The sequence below is a fragment of the Phascolarctos cinereus genome, unplaced genomic scaffold, assembly GCF_003287225.1.
Source record: "Phascolarctos cinereus isolate Bilbo 61053 unplaced genomic scaffold, phaCin_HiC Scaffold_4;HRSCAF=312, whole genome shotgun sequence".
NCBI classification, from domain to species: Eukaryota; Metazoa; Chordata; class Mammalia; order Diprotodontia; family Phascolarctidae; genus Phascolarctos; species Phascolarctos cinereus.
The window spans coordinates 724,766,850-724,784,847 of NW_027555847.1; the positions used below are offsets into that span (position 1 = coordinate 724,766,850).

Genomic DNA, 17,998 nt, shown 5'->3' on the forward strand with positions numbered 1-17,998 from the left:
CATATTCCCTTTTGTTGTTGCAGATGTGGGTTTGTTGACAATGTTGTCCTCTTCAGAATTTCTGTCTTGATCTTCACTCTTCTCATAATATGAATCTATGGTACTTTCTTTTTACTCATGGTGTTTCTTTATTCCCTGGACTTTAAAGAGATTGAGCTCTCCTGCTGGGGAACAGAGGGCACTGACCCAAGCTTCTTGTGTTGGGAGCCTAGGTCTTGGTCACTGGCTTTGTGTGCTGGGGCCTCTTATGTTGGCAATTGGAGGCTGTAGGTTTCTGGCAGCTTACCTCGTGTTGGGCTGGAATCAGCAAGGCTGGAACTTTCAGGCAATTCTAGGTTGCCTGCTTTTCCTTTCCTTTAGCTTTCTTCAGCTCCTTTTAGATGGGTGCTGCAGGGTGTTTATCTGCCTGGGGCCCCCTGCAGTGTTGTCTCCCTCTTTCTGCATCTGGGAGATTCCTTTGTGTAGAGTGCCGAGGCACCTGGTGGTTTTCTGAGCTGGTTTCCACCGGTTCCCCCCCCTCACTGAGGCACTCAGAGGTCCAGGTGTTGGTGTTTGCCTTCTACCACCTGGGCTTCAGGATTTCTTCACAATTGGAGGCTGCAGGGCTCTGACAGCTCACCTGGTGTTGGGCTGGAACCAGCAAGGCTGGGGCTTTAGGAAGCCTTTAGCTTGCTTTCTTCACCTCCTTTCAGATGAATGCAGCAGGGTACTTATCCACCTGGGGCCCCTTGTAGTTCTGCCTCCCTTATTTTTGCTGAGGCACTGGGAGACCCGTTTGCTGGACTGCTGCACTGTTGCTCCCCATCTTTCTTCTAGTTCAGCTCTTCCAGGGTTTTTTTCTGGGGTGATATTTTCTAGGTTTTTCAGAGGTTGATAGGGGAGAGAGCGACTACCTTTTTACTCCACCATCTTGGCTCCTGGAAGCGGAAGTCTCTCACTCTCTTCTCTCTCTCCTCCTCTCTCTTTCCCTCTCTTCTTTCTTTCTCTCTCCACTCTCTCTCTCCCCCCCCTCCCCCCATATCTCATTCTCTTCTTTCTCCCTCCCTCCATATCTCTCTCTTCTCTCTCCCTCCCCTCACTCCCTCCATATCTCACTCTCTCTTCTGTCTCTCTCTCTCCCCCTCCCCCTCTCTTTCCCCATTCCTCTTCCTCTTATTCCCAGAAGCAAGATGACAGGCATGAAGTCTCCCCCGAGCCTGCTTCCAGCCAGCTGCTAAACACCTGTGCCTGGAGGTCTCAGATCCCACTAAGGTGTCCTGAGCCAGGGAGTGCTCCTTTAGGGATCTGGGAAGAAAGGCTGCACTGGCCCTAAGAATGTCAGCAGCCCATCCCATTCATGAAAAGGCCTCAGCTGCAGGAGGAAGCTGGAGGTTCTCACTACTTCTGACACCGGTGCCCTCCACATCCGTTTCCTTCCCCGCCCTGTCCTGCAACAGGACCTGTGATTCCTGACTTCTCTGTCTGAGCTTCCTTTCCTGCCTCTTAAACCAAAGGCTCTCTGCTGGCCTCCCAGATGTTAGTGCCTGGTCTCTTCTCTGGAGCTGCCCCATCACCACATCCTCTCTGCTGTCATCCAGGGCCCGGCTTCTTGGCCCTTCTGATGATACTGATGAACCCCACCTGATCTAGCATCTGAGCTAAGAAGCCAGGATTTGAAGAATCAGAGGTGAGGACGGAGCGTGCTCCAGAATGCAAAGACGAGAAGCAGAGCCTCATGGATGAGGCCTAGAAGGGGCTGGAAATGGGGTACAAGTGGAGCGCCAGTTTCCAAACCCAGTGCTCGGTCCTTTGCCCCCCAGGACCCATGATGACATCATCCCCCAAACCCAGTCCTCCTCCTGCCTTGCTTCCTTTGGTCAATGGCACCACCATCTTCCTGGCCACCTGAGCCTAAGAGTCATCTTTGACTCGCATCTGGAAGAGTGAGGCTGCAGAGGACATGGGTTCCAGTGTCTGGGTGGCCACTCCCAGTGGCACATCAGGCAAGGAAGTCCCTTCCCCTCCCTCTGGGCTTTGGTTTCCTCCTCTGTAAAACGAGCAAGTTGGGGGGGGGGGCGGGGTTAGACTAGACAATCCCTCAGCCTCCGTTAAGTCAGAATGGCAAATTCTAGGAGTCTGTCCTTCCCCTACCCTTAACCCTACCCCTGCCCTTGCCCCTGCCGTCATTCAGTCACCAGTCCCCGGGATTATTCCCATCCTAGGCCAGCCCTGTGATTCCTCCCAAGTCTAAAATTCCAGGACTCTCTGACTCTGACCTGAAAGCTGGCTCAGAAGTAAACATGATTTGTTTGTAGAGGTGTGTTAGCCCCAGGCAGGTCACTTCTCCTTTCTCAGATAGAGATAATCCATAGTTCCCAGCTCTCTGGGGTCTTACGAGGATCAAATGAGCTAAGGCACGGGTGCAAAGCGATCTAGCCATTGCTCTTGGGGCGGACACTCCTCCCACCACCCCCCCCAACAGAAGAAAGCACCTCAGCTGATCCTTGTGCAAAGGTGGGGGCTATGGCTATGGAACACTGCATATAATGCCAGGCTTTTTCAATAGTCTAGCTTTATTGGACTTTTTGCCCCTTTTTTTCCTTCTTTGTTATGTGATATGGCTCTCCAGGAGGGATATATTAGGAAATGTAGGTTATGTAAAAGCAAAGGATTTTGATAAAATTTTATTTTTAAAAAAAGCACTACAGACCAACATTTCCCTCTCCCTCCCCTGACGGTCCCCTGTGTTCTCAGCATACTCCAGGCCCCTCGTGCAGTTGCCCGGCACCGGGCCCAAAAGCTTGCCCAGGGAAGCACTGCTAAGAATAATAATAACACAATCAACAACATGCCAAGGAAAAATCATGGAACAGATGGCTGAGTCATGCAAGTTTGTTTGTGGAAACTAATGGGTCTTTGACAGCAAATACAAGACCGGATCATTGCAGCCAGAAATCTCAGCAATACTTCAGAAGCCTGAACTTGGGGACGGATGCCAACTTTTCAAGGAAACCTTAGGAGTGGCGTAACAGCACCACAGGGTGCAACAATTTAGGACCTGCTGAATATAAGGCACACTCAGGCAGCCAGAAGCTTGTCATCCTTCACAAACATTTAACCGATGACAAATCCCTGCGTTCCCAGCACAGGCTCCCGAACAGCCTTAGTAATTCAACCAACAAAATGGAGCATCACAACAGGCAAAATCATTGCTTCCCATTACCTGGATACATAATGTTGACCCTAAACATTTCAGAATAACATTTTTATCAGCTATCTCTGTACCAACTACTCTTCCATTGCCTACAGTGTGGAACAGAAAGTTACAGAAGAGGATGGGGAGAAGCAGAGCTTCAAGCCATCCCCATCATCCGGTGTGCCCTCAGAGATGCTCTTGGTGAGCCCACCGAGGATAAGCTTACACCCCAATCCCTTCCTTCAATTACGAAGGGCAGTCATTGGCTCCATGGTGAAACAGTCCAAGAGTAGGAGAAGACTTGTCTCTTGCCTGTTTCTATCTGAATCCCATGAATGCAAGAGGAGAAGAACAAGAATAGCAAAGATGGTAGTCATAAGCATAATCCTTGTCTCCTCTCTGATTTTTCTGGTGCTTCGAGCGTTTAGACAGCGCCTTTGGAGGGAGGCAGTTCAAGGAGAAGAGAGCCACCAGTTACATGGGATTTTCCATGCTTTACCTCATTGGATCCTCCACAACAACTATGCAAGGGAGAGACCACCCAAAATAATAATTACCTAGCCTTCAGAGAGCACCTGAAGGATTGCAAGGCACAACCACCATGGGAAGAAAATACTATTATTACCCTCATTTTACAGTTGAGGAAACTAAGCCTGAAAAGCAAAATGACTTGCCCACAGCCACAGGGCTAGTTAACATCAGAGCTGGGATGTGAAGGCATTCTCTCTGACTCCAGGGAGGCCTGGTGGTGCAGCGGATAGAGCACCAGGGCTGAATCAGGAAGACCTGAGTTCAAATCTGGCCTCAGATACTTCCTAACTGTATGACCCTAGGCAAGTCACTTAACCCTGCTTGCCTCAGTTTCCTCATCTGTAAAATGAGCTGGACAAGGAAATGGCAAACCACCCTAGGATCTTTGCCAAGAAAACCCCAAATGGGGTCATGGAGAGTCAGACAGGATTAAACAGCTCCCTAACTCTGAGCCCTGAAGAGGATCAGCTACACTGGGCAGTCTCCTCTTTCTAAGACACCCATTGAGCACTTGTGCTGGCCACCCATTAGCTCACATTCTCAATACACAGTTCACCATTTTCCCTATTTTATGTATTTTTGATGTTGTCTTTATGTGCCACTGCTGAAGAAAAAATATTCATACCAATACTGTACCCTGTGATTTATGTTCAAGACTGCCAGAAACAATTTAATTCATCTTTAATCTATATCTGAGCTATTTCTAGCTTTCAGGAGGGAGAGGAGAGAGAGAGAGAGAGAGAGAGAGAGAGAGAGAGAGAAGAGAGAGAGAGAGAGAGAAGGGGAGGGAAGGAAGACCCAAACTGGCCCTCTAATATGGTTTCCATTGGTATCTTCATCCTTTTTCATCTGGGAAGGGTGGGTCCTAGCACATTACTGCAAACCAGTGGGGAGATAATGATGTGAGGAAGACAAGTGTTGAATTTGGTCATCACCTTTAATACATTCCCCTAATGAAGAGCTTTTTTTCCCTTGGCCCTGACTTATATCAACTGCCTTTCCAAGGGACTTTCCAAGAGTCTAGAAAGGGCTTTAGAGGAAACATTTTTCATAATATTTTCAGTATTGCTTTTTGTTAATGTCGCAGTTCCACTGAGCCAAAGTGCAATCAATGGGAGGGTGTGCAATGAGTATAACCGGGTGGCAGCCCACCCCTGCGGGATAGACTATAAGCTCCCTGAGGGCAGGGACCGTCTATGGAACCCGTTTTCGGATAGCAGAACCTGGCACAAGTACTGTGCTCCGTAAGTGCTTGCAATAAATGGGTGACTGATTATGCCCACTTTACTGAAAAGGAAACTGTGGCCCAGATTAGAGAAGTGACTTGCCCACAGTCTGAAGACTAACAGATACTAGAGTAAGACTTCCAGTCCAGGACTCCGCGGTGTGGCGAAAACAGAAGTGAGTTTGTTTTCAAAGGGCCCAGTTTGCCCCCCCGCGGTGGAGGGTAGTCCACAAAGTCAAATACTGCCCAAAGGGAAGGATGCTGGGATCTGAGAAGAGGCCATCAGATGTAGAAATGAGGAGATTGTGTCCTTGGAGAGAGTCGTTCCAGCGGAGGGATGAGATCCGAAGCCAGATCACCAGGGGTGGAGAAGTGAGGGGTGAGGAAACGGAAGACAGCGCAAGGTAGATGATTCTCTCTGGAGGTGGCAAGGAGAGAGAGAGGAAAGACAGAAGACAGTTTGAGGGGAAGCCAGGATTCAGGGAGCTAGGCATGTTTATAGAGCTTGGGGAAGGAGAAATTGAAGCTGAGAAAGGGAGGGAATGATCCCAGAGGAGAAAGGCTGAGATATATTTTCATCAGAGACAGGAGCGAAGGAGGAGAGGCAATCTGGGGGAGCCCCTCAGAGAGAGTGGTCAAGGGAAAACCCGGGGCGGGGAGCGAAGCCTCATCAAGTGGACCTCCGCATGCACATATTGAATGCATTTTACAGGAACAGTGGAATTCACGAGTGTATGCTTGGATGGAGTGAGCGCAGGGACGGACCCCATGCCGAGATCCCCAGATCTAAAACCAGGGAGACATCTGGGAGACTTTCCCCCCACCCCGTAATAGGAAGTGTTTACCCCCAAGGTTCCTTCCCTCCCATTCTCACCCACAGCCCCAGAGCCAATTCCCGGCCTAGATAAACAACCACACGTGGCCGTACGTCCCGCCCACCGGCATGGGGCGTGGCCTGCAGGAAAGGCGTGGGGGTTTCCACTTCCCCCTTGCGAAGCCCCAGAGAAGGGGAGCAGGAGACAGGGCTGGACCTGGGGTCAGTGGCCGATGTGAGCCGAAAGCCTGAGACGGCTGAGGCCGGAGCAGTGGTGCGGGCGGGTAAGGGGCCTCAGACAACCGGAAGTCGAGCCTTGTTCCCCACCCGGTGCAGCCGGGGGCGGGGCCTCAGTCTGGAGATGGGCGGGGCTTTCTCTCTCCCAGCATGGCTCACAGGCTCATCCGGTATGGGGGCAGGGCCTCACCCTATCCCGCTTGGCTCACTGGCTGGTCTCCGCCGGGGGGTGGGGCCTCGTCCCCAGGGGCGGGGCCAGTGGCCACATAAAGGGCGGCCGCCAGGCCGGTGACCCAGCTACTCCCGGCGCAGCGCTATGGCCTTGAGATCCCTCGTGCCCGCGCTACTGCGTGCGACCGCCCCTCGGCGCGGCCCGGCCCCGTTCTCCTCGGTGGCGGCCGCGGCACCCCGCGAGCGGCCCCCCGAGCCTCCTACGGGCCCCGACCCCCAGCCCGGATCCGGGCCGCCCCGGCCCGCACCCTCACCCTCACCCGCGCCCCCAGTGGATTTCAGCAACACAGCGACGGCGTACCAGAGCCGCACCAGCTGGGAGCTGCTCCGCAACTTGCTGGTGCTCCGCGTGTGCGCCTTGGAGCCGCTGCTGCAGAGACACCAACAGGTGCGTGCGGTCGCCGGCGGGCCAGTGCGCCTGCGCGCAGGGGCGGGAGGAGGGGCGCGCCGTGGGGGCGGGGCCTCTGCGTGACGTCGTGGTGGGCGGGGCCCCGGGCCGCCAAAGGAGGGGGCCAGCTTCTAGAAAGTAGCTGCTGGGTGCCAGGGTCTGGGCTGAGCTCTCGGAATAGAAGGAACCCCACCCCCCCAAAATCCCTGCCCTGAAGGAGCTTACAGTCTAGTGTGGGAGATAAGCATGCAAAGCACCGTGGATGCATGTGCGTGTGGATGAGGTGGAGACAGGAGAGATTGGGGGGTGCAGGTACTGAGATTGAGGGGGGTCAGGTGGAAGACAAGAGGGTCAGCTTTGGCCACGGTGAGTGTGAGCTGTGGGGAGTGCCGGACGTGTCCAGGGACAGGAAGTGGTGGTGCTGGGGTGGACAGCTCAGGAGCGAGGTGACCAGGGAGGGAGACACCTCCGAGGGGCACCCAGGAGAAGGTGGGGTGGGGGGAGGTGTCGGAGGGATGGAGGAGGAGGGGGAGCCCTTGGGGAATGGTCTCACTTGGGGTGAAGGATAGGGGGCTTAATACATGGCGGGGCGCACATAGTAAGTGCTTGCTAAGTGCTTTGGACTGAGATGGAGAGAGCTCACCCAGGAGAAGGGGGAGGCCTGGTGATGGCCAGGAAGGCAGGCAGAGAGATGATCCCTAGACTTTACCTTTCACTGGCAGATCAGAAGAGGGGCTTGGGGCGTCCTTTGGTGGCATGGCCAGAGAAGAAGCTGCTCGAGGGCAGGTCCTGAGTACCCACCCTTGTGCCTCCAGGCACTTGTGGGCAGTCAGATGGAGATGCGTGTAGACTGACAGGGTGGTTGGGCTCCCTCCACCTCTTCCCCTCTTCTGGGAGCCTGGCCCATGGAGAGAGGAGGCAGCTGCCCTGTGTGCCCGAGTGCAGCACACCTGTGCTACAGTGGGAAATGGGCTGAGTTTGGAGTCACAGGACCTGGGTTCGAATCCTGTCTCGGCCACTTTCTGTGACTTTGGCCAGTTGTGTAATCTCTCTGTGCCTCAGTTTCCCCCTCTGTAAAATGGAGATTTGGACTAGAGAACCCTTAAAGTTTAATCCAGTTCTGGATGTGTGGTTGTCTTGACCCTGTGACCTCCTGATGCCACACTAGGCCAGGGGAAAAGGCTTAGACCTGGGCGGGGGCACCTCCTCTTGTCATAGAAGGGAAGAGACTCGTGGGGGTCACCTGAATTCAGTCAGGGTAAAGATGCTCAAAGCTGTGGGTGTCCATCCATGTAGAAGTGAGGGGGAGGGGAGGAGGAGATCTGAATGGGCACAGCTGGTGTCAAAGGCTGGGTGGAGGGCAAACAAATGTGGAGGACACGGGGCCTAAGAGGTTGCCTCCCTGTGCTCCAGGAGAACTTGTTTTCTATGTTAATATTCAAATAGGTAGCCAGCCCCTTCCATGGGCAGACTCCCCAGGAGTCACTGAATCAGATCTTCCCAGGACAGGGGGTGGGTCCTAGGCTCCCACCTGCCCTCCAGGGAAGGTTCATCTCCCTGAGGGGGCTGATGGGGGGTGTGGCCATAACTCTGTTTTTTTCTTTGGTATATTGCATGTCGCCCTGTTTTCTGTGTTGCCTAGAGAAAAAAACCTTGAAGCCTCCACAGGTCTAAGGGAGAAGAGAGATTTTTCCACAGGCTAGGAGAGATGGGGGAGGAGAGAGCATTCTTACTACCCAGGGACCAGGAGGCAGGGGCTGCCACAGCAACAGAAAGCCAGGAGCCATGTATGGAGGCAGGAGGAGCCAGGGACTCGAGCCCCTTCCCACCTGTGAGATTGGTCTCCTGGCTCTACAGATGAGGCAGCTGAGGCAGAGAGACCAGCCCCACTCCAGATCAGCCTCTAGAAGGCAGATGAACCCAGGGGAGAAAAGAGATGTGTTTGTTCTGAACGATGGCTCTCTCGCAGCCTCCCTGGGGATGAAGGACAGTCTAGGGAAGAGGGGCTGCCAGGGGCAGAAGGGAGGGCCATCCTGGGAAGGTGTGTCTGAGCTCTGGTCTGCAGAGGGACCACCTCCCCTCCCCAGAGGCAGCTGAGCTCGGAGTCAGATTTGTCCTGGGCCTTAGGAGCAGTGGCTAGACAAATGTCTTCCCCTCTGTCTGCGTCAAGTTTGTCATCTGTAAAAGGGGGATGATAATGGCACCTAAGATTAAATGAGATAATATTTGTAAGGAGCTCCGCACAACGCCCCGGAACACAGTAGGTGCCTAATAAATGCTTAGTCCCTCCCCTTTCCAATCCTCTTCGTGCCTCTGTCTGTCACAGACCACTGGAGAGAGCTGCAGTCAGAGGACCTAGGTTCAAACTCTAAAGTATTTGGTGTCAAGCATTACGCCCCCTGCCGGGGATGGAAAGAAGGGGAGACAGGACAGTCCTTAGCCTCAAGGGGGAGAGACACTTCATCTTCAGGACACAATGGTGAGGCCCAGGGGCCCTTGGGCAGACACTCCACTCCGTATGTGACCCTGCGCCTCAGTTTCCTCTTCTGTACAATGGGGGGAGGGCAGTGTTTGGACTCCATGACCTCTGCTGCTTTAGCCCTTCCCCCTCTGGGGCCGGGATCCTCTGATTCCCCCAGGTCCCTACAGCAAGAATTAGTGGAAGGACCAGGGACCTTTAGCCTGGAGGAGTCCAGAAGAGGTAGACACCTACATGTCAGTCACACCTGGGAGGTTTTCTTTAATGGGGAAACAGGTCAGAGCAGTCAGTTTGGCAGAGGTGGGTGGTGGTGTTCGCAAAATGTCGGCAGCCTCAGGCTCGTGTCAGGAGACGTTTCAATGCAATGAGCGCTGTCCCAGAGTCCAGTGGGCAGCCCCACCACCACCACCTCACCTCCAGCACCTTTACACGGAGTCCAAGTGACCACCTATTTGTGCGTCAGGCTGGAAAAGAGATTACTGGTCCCCCAAGTTCCCTCAAAGGGCAGAAATTCTTATTTCTGCAGCCTCCGAAGACGTCTCACGTCCAAAAGGCAAGCCTCAGATCTCTCCGAATCCTGTTCGGATACGGGAAGCTGCATCCTGTATCCACTGAAAGAATTTCCCACCTTCATTACGTTCAGAGGGCTTCTCTCCACCATGAATCCTCTTGTGTTTGAGAAGGATTTCGTTCCAGCTAAAGTATTTCCCACATTCATTACATCCAAAGGGTTTGCTCGCCAGAATAAATTTTCTCCTGTGTGGAGTGAAGTGAGACTCATGGCTGCAAACGAGCAGACCTAGTCCTTCCTCCATGGCAGCAGAAGACGGTGATCAATCACACGTGTTTCCTCAGCGTACTCTCCTCAGGGAGGGGCATCCCTCCTGCCTTTCACCTGTACCCATTGGAGTGACCAGCCTGGTCACCCTCCTCAAAAAACAGTCCAGCTCCTTGGTGTTCATGGCTGTCCTGCTGAAGCCAGACGAGATCCAGTTGGCAAAGGCCCCACTGACCCCTGTGCTCATTCCTCTTTGGGATCACAGTGGGAAAGGTTGTCCAGCCCTTGGGGGTTGAGAAGAGCAAGGAACTTTTTGGGGGACCCCTACACACACACACACACACACACACACACACACACACACACACACACACACACATACACACACACACACACACACACACGCCTTGTTTACAGAGGGAAATGAGAATTCAGGTTAGAAACCGTATTATACCCTGAACGCAGTACAGTGGCCTTCCTTCCTCCAAGCCCTCAGGCCACAGGTACTGTAAGCGTTGAGGGCAGAGAATGGCTTTCGCTTTTGTGGGTCCCACTCCCTGGTGCTTTCTGGTGCATAGCATTGTTAGTACAGCTTCTGGAGTGTCCCCAAGTGGAATGGGTTTCCTCCTGAGGTGATGGGTTTCACCTCCCTGAAGGACTTTGGGCAGAAGAGGGTCCTGTTTCTGGACAAGAAGCCTCTGAGGCCTCTTCCCCAGCCCTGAGAGAGGGTGAATTCATGGCAGAATTTGGCCCTAAAAAGCCTGGTTTCCAGCCACGTAATGAGGACGGGCCAAGGTTTCTCTGAACTAACTCAAGCTCATCTGTTGGTGGGCACAGCCTTCCAGACGTCTGCCGACAAGATCCTGTAGACTGACCAGTGATTCTGGCCAAGACAACCTTAATCACGTGCTCTCTCCATGCTCCGGGCCCAGCTTAGAAGGCTTTGGAAGCCCTGTTTAAAGTAGGGGCATTCTTGTGCCAGGCCAGAGTCACTATAATGAGGCTTACAAATAGTGAGTGTCAGGGGGATGGTCCTCTCTGGCCTAGGTTGGAGCCTGCTGACCGAGGGGATCAGTTCTCTGCTGGGAACTTGGCAGGGGCTCCCCAGAGTCATCAGCATGCTGTTTTCACCAGATTCTTTCCTTTTTTTCCCGTCTGGAAATTCTGTGTTTCTTTTATTTTTAAAAAATTTTTATTAATTTATTTTGATTTATCAACAATCACTTCCATATGCTTTTGAGTTGAAAATTTTTCTCCCCCTTCCTCCCCACCACCCTCCCCAAGACAGTGCACAATCTGATATAGGCTATACATTTACATTCCTATTAAACATATTTTCACATTAGTGAAGTTGTAAGTAAAAATTAAAACCAATAGGAGGAACCATCAGAAAGAGGAAGCAAAACTCAACAGAAGAGAGAAAAAAAAAGATAGCAATTCAACTTTCACAGTTATGATTACTGTCTTTTTCTCCATCCTTTTTTCTCCCTGTTTATGCTTTTCTTTCTCCTTTCTCCCTTCCCCCCTCACCAGTACTTTGCTTTTGACCACTGCCTCCTTCAGTCTCTCCTCCCTTCTATTATCCCCTTCCCCTCTTCCCTTCCCCCCACTGCTTCTTCCCTCCCTTCCATCCCCCTCCCTTTTCTTTCCCCTTTTCCCTCCTACTGCCCATAGGGCAACTTAGATTTCCATACCTAACTGATTATGTTATTCCAAATCTGATGAGAGCAAGGTTCAAACAATGCTCACCCCCCTCCCTTTTCTCCCTCTGCTGTAACAGGATTTTCTGTCTTTTCCTGTAATGTAATTTACTGCCTCCTCCTTTCTCAGTACATTTTCTAAGATCAGACTAATCCACTTACTTGGATCCATTTAACCCACTTGATTAGATTTTTTTTATCATTACATCAAAGTCAACTAATATCCACCCCCTTTATGTATACTCCTTTAACATGGTGTAATAACAATACAGTTCTCAAGAGTTGCAAGTGTCATCTTCCCTTGTAGGGATGTAAACAGTCCCGCCCTTATTAACAACAATTTGTATCTTTCTGTCCCATTTATCTTTTTGTATCTTTCTTGAATCTTGTACTTGAAGATCAGTTTTTTTGTTGAGCTCTGGTCTTTTTATGAGGAAGGTTTGGAAGTCCCCTATTTTCGTTGACTATGCATCTCCTCCCTTGAAGAATCATGCTCATTTTTGCAGGGTAGTTGATCCTTGGCTGCAATCCAAGCTCCTTTGCCTTAGGAATATCATGTTCCATGCCCTGAGGTCTTTTAATGTAGAAGCTGCAAGGTCCTGTGTAATCCTGACTGTGATTCCATGATATTTAAATTGTTTCTTTCTGGCTGCTTGCAGCACCTTCTCTTTCATCTGGTAATTTTGAAGTTTTGCTATTACATTCCTTGGCATTTTCAATTTCGGATCTCTTTCAGGTGGTGAGTGGTATATTTCTATGGTTATTTTCCCTTCTGGTTCTAGGACTTCTGGGCAGTTTTCCTTTATGATTTCCTGAAAGATACTGTCCAGGCTCTTTTTTTCATCATGATTTTCAGATAATCCAATGATTTTTAAATTGTCTCTCCTGGATCGATTTTCCAGGTCGGGTTTTTACCATGAGGTATTTTATGTTTTCATCCATTTTTTCATTTTTTTGTTTCTGTTTGACTGATTCTTGCTCTCTCATAGAGTCATTAGTTTCCATTTGTCCAATTCTAGTTTTTAACAGATTGTTTTCTTCTGTTAGTTTTTGTACTTCCTTCTTCAATTGGCCAATTGTTTTTTAAGGGATTGTTTTCTTCAGTGTACTTTTTTTCCAATTGGCCAATTGTATTTTTTAAGGACTCTTCTACCTCTCTCATTAGACTTTTAAAATCCTTCTTGAGCTCTTCTAAGAAGGCTTTTTGGGCTTCAGACCAGTTCATATTCCCTTTTGATGTTGCAGATGTGGGTTTGTTGACAATGTTGTCCTCTTCAGAATTTCTGTCTTGATCTTCACTCTTCTCATAATATGAATCTATGGTACATTTCTTTTTACTCATGGTGTTTCTTTATTCCCTGGCCTTTAAAGAGATTGAGCTCTCCCGCTGAGGAACAGAGGGCACTGACCCAAGCTTCTTGTGTTGGGAGCCTAGGTCTTGGTCACTGGCTTTGTGTGCTGGGGCCTCTTATGTTGGCAATTGGAGGCTGTAGGTTTCTGGCAGCTTACCTCGTGTTGGGCTGGAATCAGCAAGGCTGGAACTTTCAGGCAATTCTAGGTTGCCTGCTTTTCCTTTCCTTTAGCTTTCTTCAGCTCCTTTTAGATGGGTGCTGCAGGGTGTTTATCTGCCTGGGGCCCCTTGCAATGCTGCCTCCCTTGTTTCTGCTAATGCACTGGGAGATTCCTTTGTGGTAGAGTGCTGAGGCACCTGGTGGTTTTCTGAGCTGGTTTCCACCTGTTCCTCCCGCCCTCACTGAGGCACTCAGAGGTCCAGGTATTGGTGTTTGCCTGTTCTACCACCTGGGCTTCAGGATCTCCTCCTGGTTGACAGTTGGAGGCTGTAGGGTTCTGACAGCTTACCTGGTGTTGGGTTGGAGTCAGCAAGGCTGGGACTTTAGGAAGACTCTCGGTTGCTTTCTTCAGCTCCTTTCAGATGAATGCTGCAGGGTGCTTATCCGCCTGGGGTCCTTTGCAGTGCTGCTTCCCCTAGTTTTGCTGAGGCACTGGGAGACCCATTTGCTGGGCCGCTGCACTACTGTTCCCTGTCTTTCCTCTAGTTCAGCTGTTCCAGGGTTTTCTTCTGGGGTGATATTTTCTGGGTTTTCAGAGGTTGATTAGGGGAGAGTGAGAGTGACTACCTTTTTACTCCACCACCTTGGCTCCCGCAGGTCTGGAATCTTGATCCACCATCAGGGCACGGTGGGTCAGTCTCCTCCCCTGCGACCCCCCTCACCATCCATGTGACTAACATGTCCCTCACTGGCTGCTCCTCCCCTTTTAGGGCTGTTCCCACCACCCACTAGAGTGTCAGCTCCATGAGGCTTTGTCTTGGCTTTTGCGTTAGGGCTTGATACCTTGTAAGTTCTGAGGAATGCCTTCTCACCCATTCTAAAGGAGATCCGGAGGATGAGGGGCCATCGGAGTAGATTGATGGAGCCCACCCAGGAACAATGGCAGTGTTATATGGGGAGAAGGACGTGGCCAGAGAGTGGGAATGCCTGGCTTTTTCAGAGAAGGGCAAAGCCCGGGCTGAGGGCTGGGCTTTGCAGCTGCTTCTGCCCCTTGACAGCCCAGTTGGCTCATCCACAGGGCTTCCTGTGTTCATGCCCTGATTGCCCCAAGGCCGGGCCTTTTCTTGGGTGCAGCCTCCCAGAGGACAGGCCCAGCCAGGACTCCTGCCCTCCTGCTGCCCTAGGTGCTTGGGAAGTGGGAGGAGGGAAGGGGCCACATGACCTTTTCCTAAACTCTGTTGCCGAAAATTGGGTAATGTGAGGTAACCTCGAGGGAGGCTCCAAGGGAGGGCCAGGGACAGAGGCACTGAGTATGGTCAAGGGGTCCGAGTGTGCCCTAGCACCCTGATGAGCTGGGTGACCCTGGGCTGGTCACTTCCACCCATTTGTGAAATCGAGGCCAGTCTCAGTGATCTTGGGCCCCTTCCAGCTCTTCATCTGTGACCCCACTCATGAGGATCCAGGCACTCCACACGGGAGCCTCACGACCCCCCCGGGAGGTAGATGCTGCTGTTATCCCTGCATCACAGATGCAGCCTCTGCTACATGCAGGGTCTACATTCCATGCTCAGTGCTGGGGCTGCAAAGAGAAACCCCAAAGTGTCCCTGCCTCAGGGCGCTCGTGGTGACTGGGGCAGAGGCAGCAACCTGTATACACAGATAAGGAGTAATCAGCACAGCCCTTTGGGGATGGAGGAGGGTGTGAGGGAGTGGGGCTGGAGGCGAAGCAGGGGCTAGAGCCACGTGGTCACGGCCCTCTGTGCCCTCAGCCCCATCAGTCATCCCCCCACGTTGCCCCTGGTTGGGTCTGGGTGACCCTTCTGCCCCCTGAGCAGTGACATGGAGTAGAGGTGGCAAGCTGGCGACCCCCCAGCAGGCCTCGGTGAGCCCGTGGCCTGAAGGCGTTTTGTTTGTGTCCTCAGCTGCTCCAAGTGTCCCAGAAGCTGCTGGGCCGGCACCTGTTTGACCGACTGATGAAGATGACTTTCTATGGGCAGTTTGTGGCCGGCGAGGACCAGGAGGCCATCAAGCCTCTGATCCATCACAACAAGGCCTTTGGGGTCGGCTCTATCCTGGATTATAGTGTGGAGGAGGATATCAGCCACGAGGAGGCCGAGGAGAAGGAGATGGAGTAAGATCTGGGGCTGGCCACCCCCCCCAGCCCCCTCTCTTCCTGCCCAGCCCCTTATCCTCCAGAGGCCCACTCATGGTAGTTTACCCTACCATCGAGCTGTAGATTCAGAGCTGGAAGGGATCTCGTGGGCTGTCCTGTCCAGCTCTTTTGTTTGACAGAATGGGAAACTGAGGCCTAGCAGGTGCAGTGCCTTCCTTAGCCTTCCTTAGTCAGACACTCAGACTCACTTGGGGCAGCATTTAGGGAGACCCAGGTGCAGAGCCCACTCTGCCACTCACAAGCCGTCCCTGAGAGCTGCCTCTCCCTCCTGAGCGGGCTCTGAGCAGAGGCTGGACAGTAATGAGGACTGGCCCACGTGACCACTGGGGACCCTGCCAGGGCTAACAACCCCATGAGGTGGGCCCCCATTGGGTTACCCCCATCATGCAGATCGGAAAACTGAGGCTTCAGTCACTGGATAATAACTAAGTTAATAGTCACCTTTGTACCACATTTTAAGGTTTTCCAGGGTTTCCTTCTCGTACAACCACCCTGGGAGAAGGAGGGAAGAGAGGTGCTAGTGAGGACATAGACAAGTGATTCCCCCGGGGTCATTTGCCCATTTTACAGAGCAGGAAACTGAGGCGCAGACGGAGGAAGAGATTTGCTTGTGCCAGGTCTGGTAGGTGCCCTGAGCAGAGCCAGGATTCCAACCAGGACCTCCAACCCTCACCTGGCCCTAGGGCCAGGCTTGGAAAGGGAGGGGAGGTGTGGGTCTGCTCAGGCCGATTGCCTGGACACAGCAGACACCATAGGGGTGGTCAGGCAGGAGCCTGGGGAGAAGTGAATGAGCATGGGGTAGGGTGGAGAAGGGGTCATCTGGGAAATGGGCCCTGGGGGAGGGACCTGAGGTAGCCCAAGAAGCTGCCAGCCTGGCTTCTGGCTCCAGCTCTGCCCTCTGCCCTTTGTAAAGATAAGGATGAACTTGGTCATTGTGGCCTCAGGTCTTTGTGAGCCTCAACACACTCAGGAAATGGAGGTAGATGTTTGTAGGGCTGGAGGTGGGGCTGAGGCCCTGGGTGCCCCTGGCATCTGAGCCCTCGATAGAGCCTGCCCGCCTCCACTTTCCTCCTCTTTCTGTTCACGTGGAGCCCCACCTCCTGCTTCTGTGACCCCACAGTTGTCCATCAGATGGTGAAATATCAGGGACTTTGAGGAAAAGCCTGGGTCCCCCCGCCCTACTGGAGCAGGAGCCTCAGCCTGACCCTGATCCACAACTGGCCTGGGTGGCCTCTCCTCCCTTCCCTTCCCCCTCCCCCTCCTCCTCCTCCTCCTCTTCCCTTCTCCCCTCTTCCTCCCTTCCCCATCCCCTTCCCCCTCTTCCTGTCCCCTCCCCTCCTCCTCCCCCTCTTCCCTTCCCCTTCCCCCCCACCTCCTCCTCCTCTTCCCTTCTCCCTTCTTCCTTCCCCCTCCCCTCCCCCTCCCCCCACCTCCTCCTCTTCTTTCCTCCCCTCCCCCCTTTTCCCTTCCCCCTCCCCCCTCCTCCTCCTCCTCCTCTTCCCTTCTCCCCTCTTCCTCCCTTCCCCATCCCCTTCCCCCTCTTCCTGTCCCCTCCCCCTCCTCCTCCCCCCTCTTCCCTTCCCCTTCCCCCCCACCTCCTCCTCCTCTTCCCTTCTCCCTTCTTCCTTCCCCCTCCCCTCCCCCCTCCCCCCACCTCCTCCTCTTCTTTCCTCCCCCCTCCCCCTCTTCCCTTCCCCCTCCCCCCACCTCCTCCTCCTCCTCTTCCCTTCTCCCTTCTTCCTCCCTTCCCCATCCCCTTCCCCCTCTTCCTGTCCCCCTCCCCCTCCTCCTCTCCCTCTTCCCCTTCCCCTCCGCCCCCTCCTCCTCCTCCTCCTCTTCCCTTCTCCCCTCTCCCTCCCTTCCCCCTCCTCCCCCCTCCCCCCATGATGCTCTCTGCTCTTCCTCCCTGGCAGCTGTCCCAGTGAGCATCCTTTGCTCCCCTCTGCCTCGTCTCCCTTGACCTCCCGGGCAGTTGTAAAGAAGGCAATAGTTGATGGGGGTGAAGGGCACAAGTTCAAAGAGTGGGAAAATCCAAGGCTTCCCAAGTGGAAACTGCCCTAATGGCTTTTGCCCAAGAGTGGTTTAGAGGGAAGGGTCCTTAAAGTTCCCCAAGCCACCCCACCCCATTGTACAGAAAGGAAAACTGAGGTGCAGTTTTCCAGAGCCTCCCGTGAGCATGAGCCCAGAACACACAACACTAAGATTCCACTTTACAAATATTCTTTCCCTAGGAGGGGGGGTGCTGTCTTTATCCCCACTTTACAGGCCCAGAGAGGTTGAGCGTTGGGGTCCCAGTCACCTGAGGTCACAGAAATAGTCTGGCTTCACACCCAGCCCAGTGTTTGTTCTTTGCCCTGCCTGCCATGGCCTTTTTCAAGGCGATTCAGGGAAGGCTTCTTGGAGGAAGCGCCCCTGAGCTAGGTCAGAGGAGGCTGGGTGTTCCTGGCCTAGCGGTGAGGGAAGGTACCTGGTGCCTGGCGGAGCTGGAGGGAGGGTATAAGACGCCAGACTGCAAAGGGCATCTGGTGCCAGCCACGCAGGTGGAGTGGGGCTGCTGCTCCTGCTTGGGCATCTGGTGGAGACCAGGCTCACTTGGCTTACTTTGAACCAGTGTGCCCTGTGGTGAGCAGAGGAACCCCCTGGGTTGGGAGCAGTGCCCCCTGGGCAGGCTTCTCGGGCTCTGGAGTGGGAGGACTGGCTGCCTTTGGCCTGGGCACTGCCCATGACTCCTCAGAGCCTGGCCTTCTGCCCCTGTG

The 17,998-nt window shown here is 53.1% G+C and overlaps 1 protein-coding gene and 1 long non-coding RNA gene across 2 annotated transcripts in view; one reads left to right on the forward strand and one right to left on the reverse strand.

The window, feature by feature from the left end:
• Window positions 1-4,624: 4,624 nt before the first annotated feature.
• Window positions 4,625-6,602, reverse strand: LOC110215233 (uncharacterized). Its single transcript, XR_002326458.1, has 2 exons — window positions 6,515-6,602; window positions 4,625-5,349 (listed from the first exon to the last, which is right to left on the reverse strand). It is a non-coding gene; the product is annotated as an uncharacterized LOC110215233 (long non-coding RNA).
• PRODH (proline dehydrogenase 1) overlaps window positions 6,256-17,998 on the forward strand; it is a 34,686-nt gene continuing 22,943 nt past the window's right edge. The window contains exons 1-2 of the mRNA XM_020996546.1: window positions 6,256-6,601; window positions 14,992-15,200. Of these exons, the coding sequence (XP_020852205.1) occupies window positions 6,299-6,601; window positions 14,992-15,200 (512 nt within the window). The 5' untranslated portion in view covers window positions 6,256-6,298. The remainder of the gene's footprint in view (window positions 6,602-14,991; window positions 15,201-17,998) is intronic.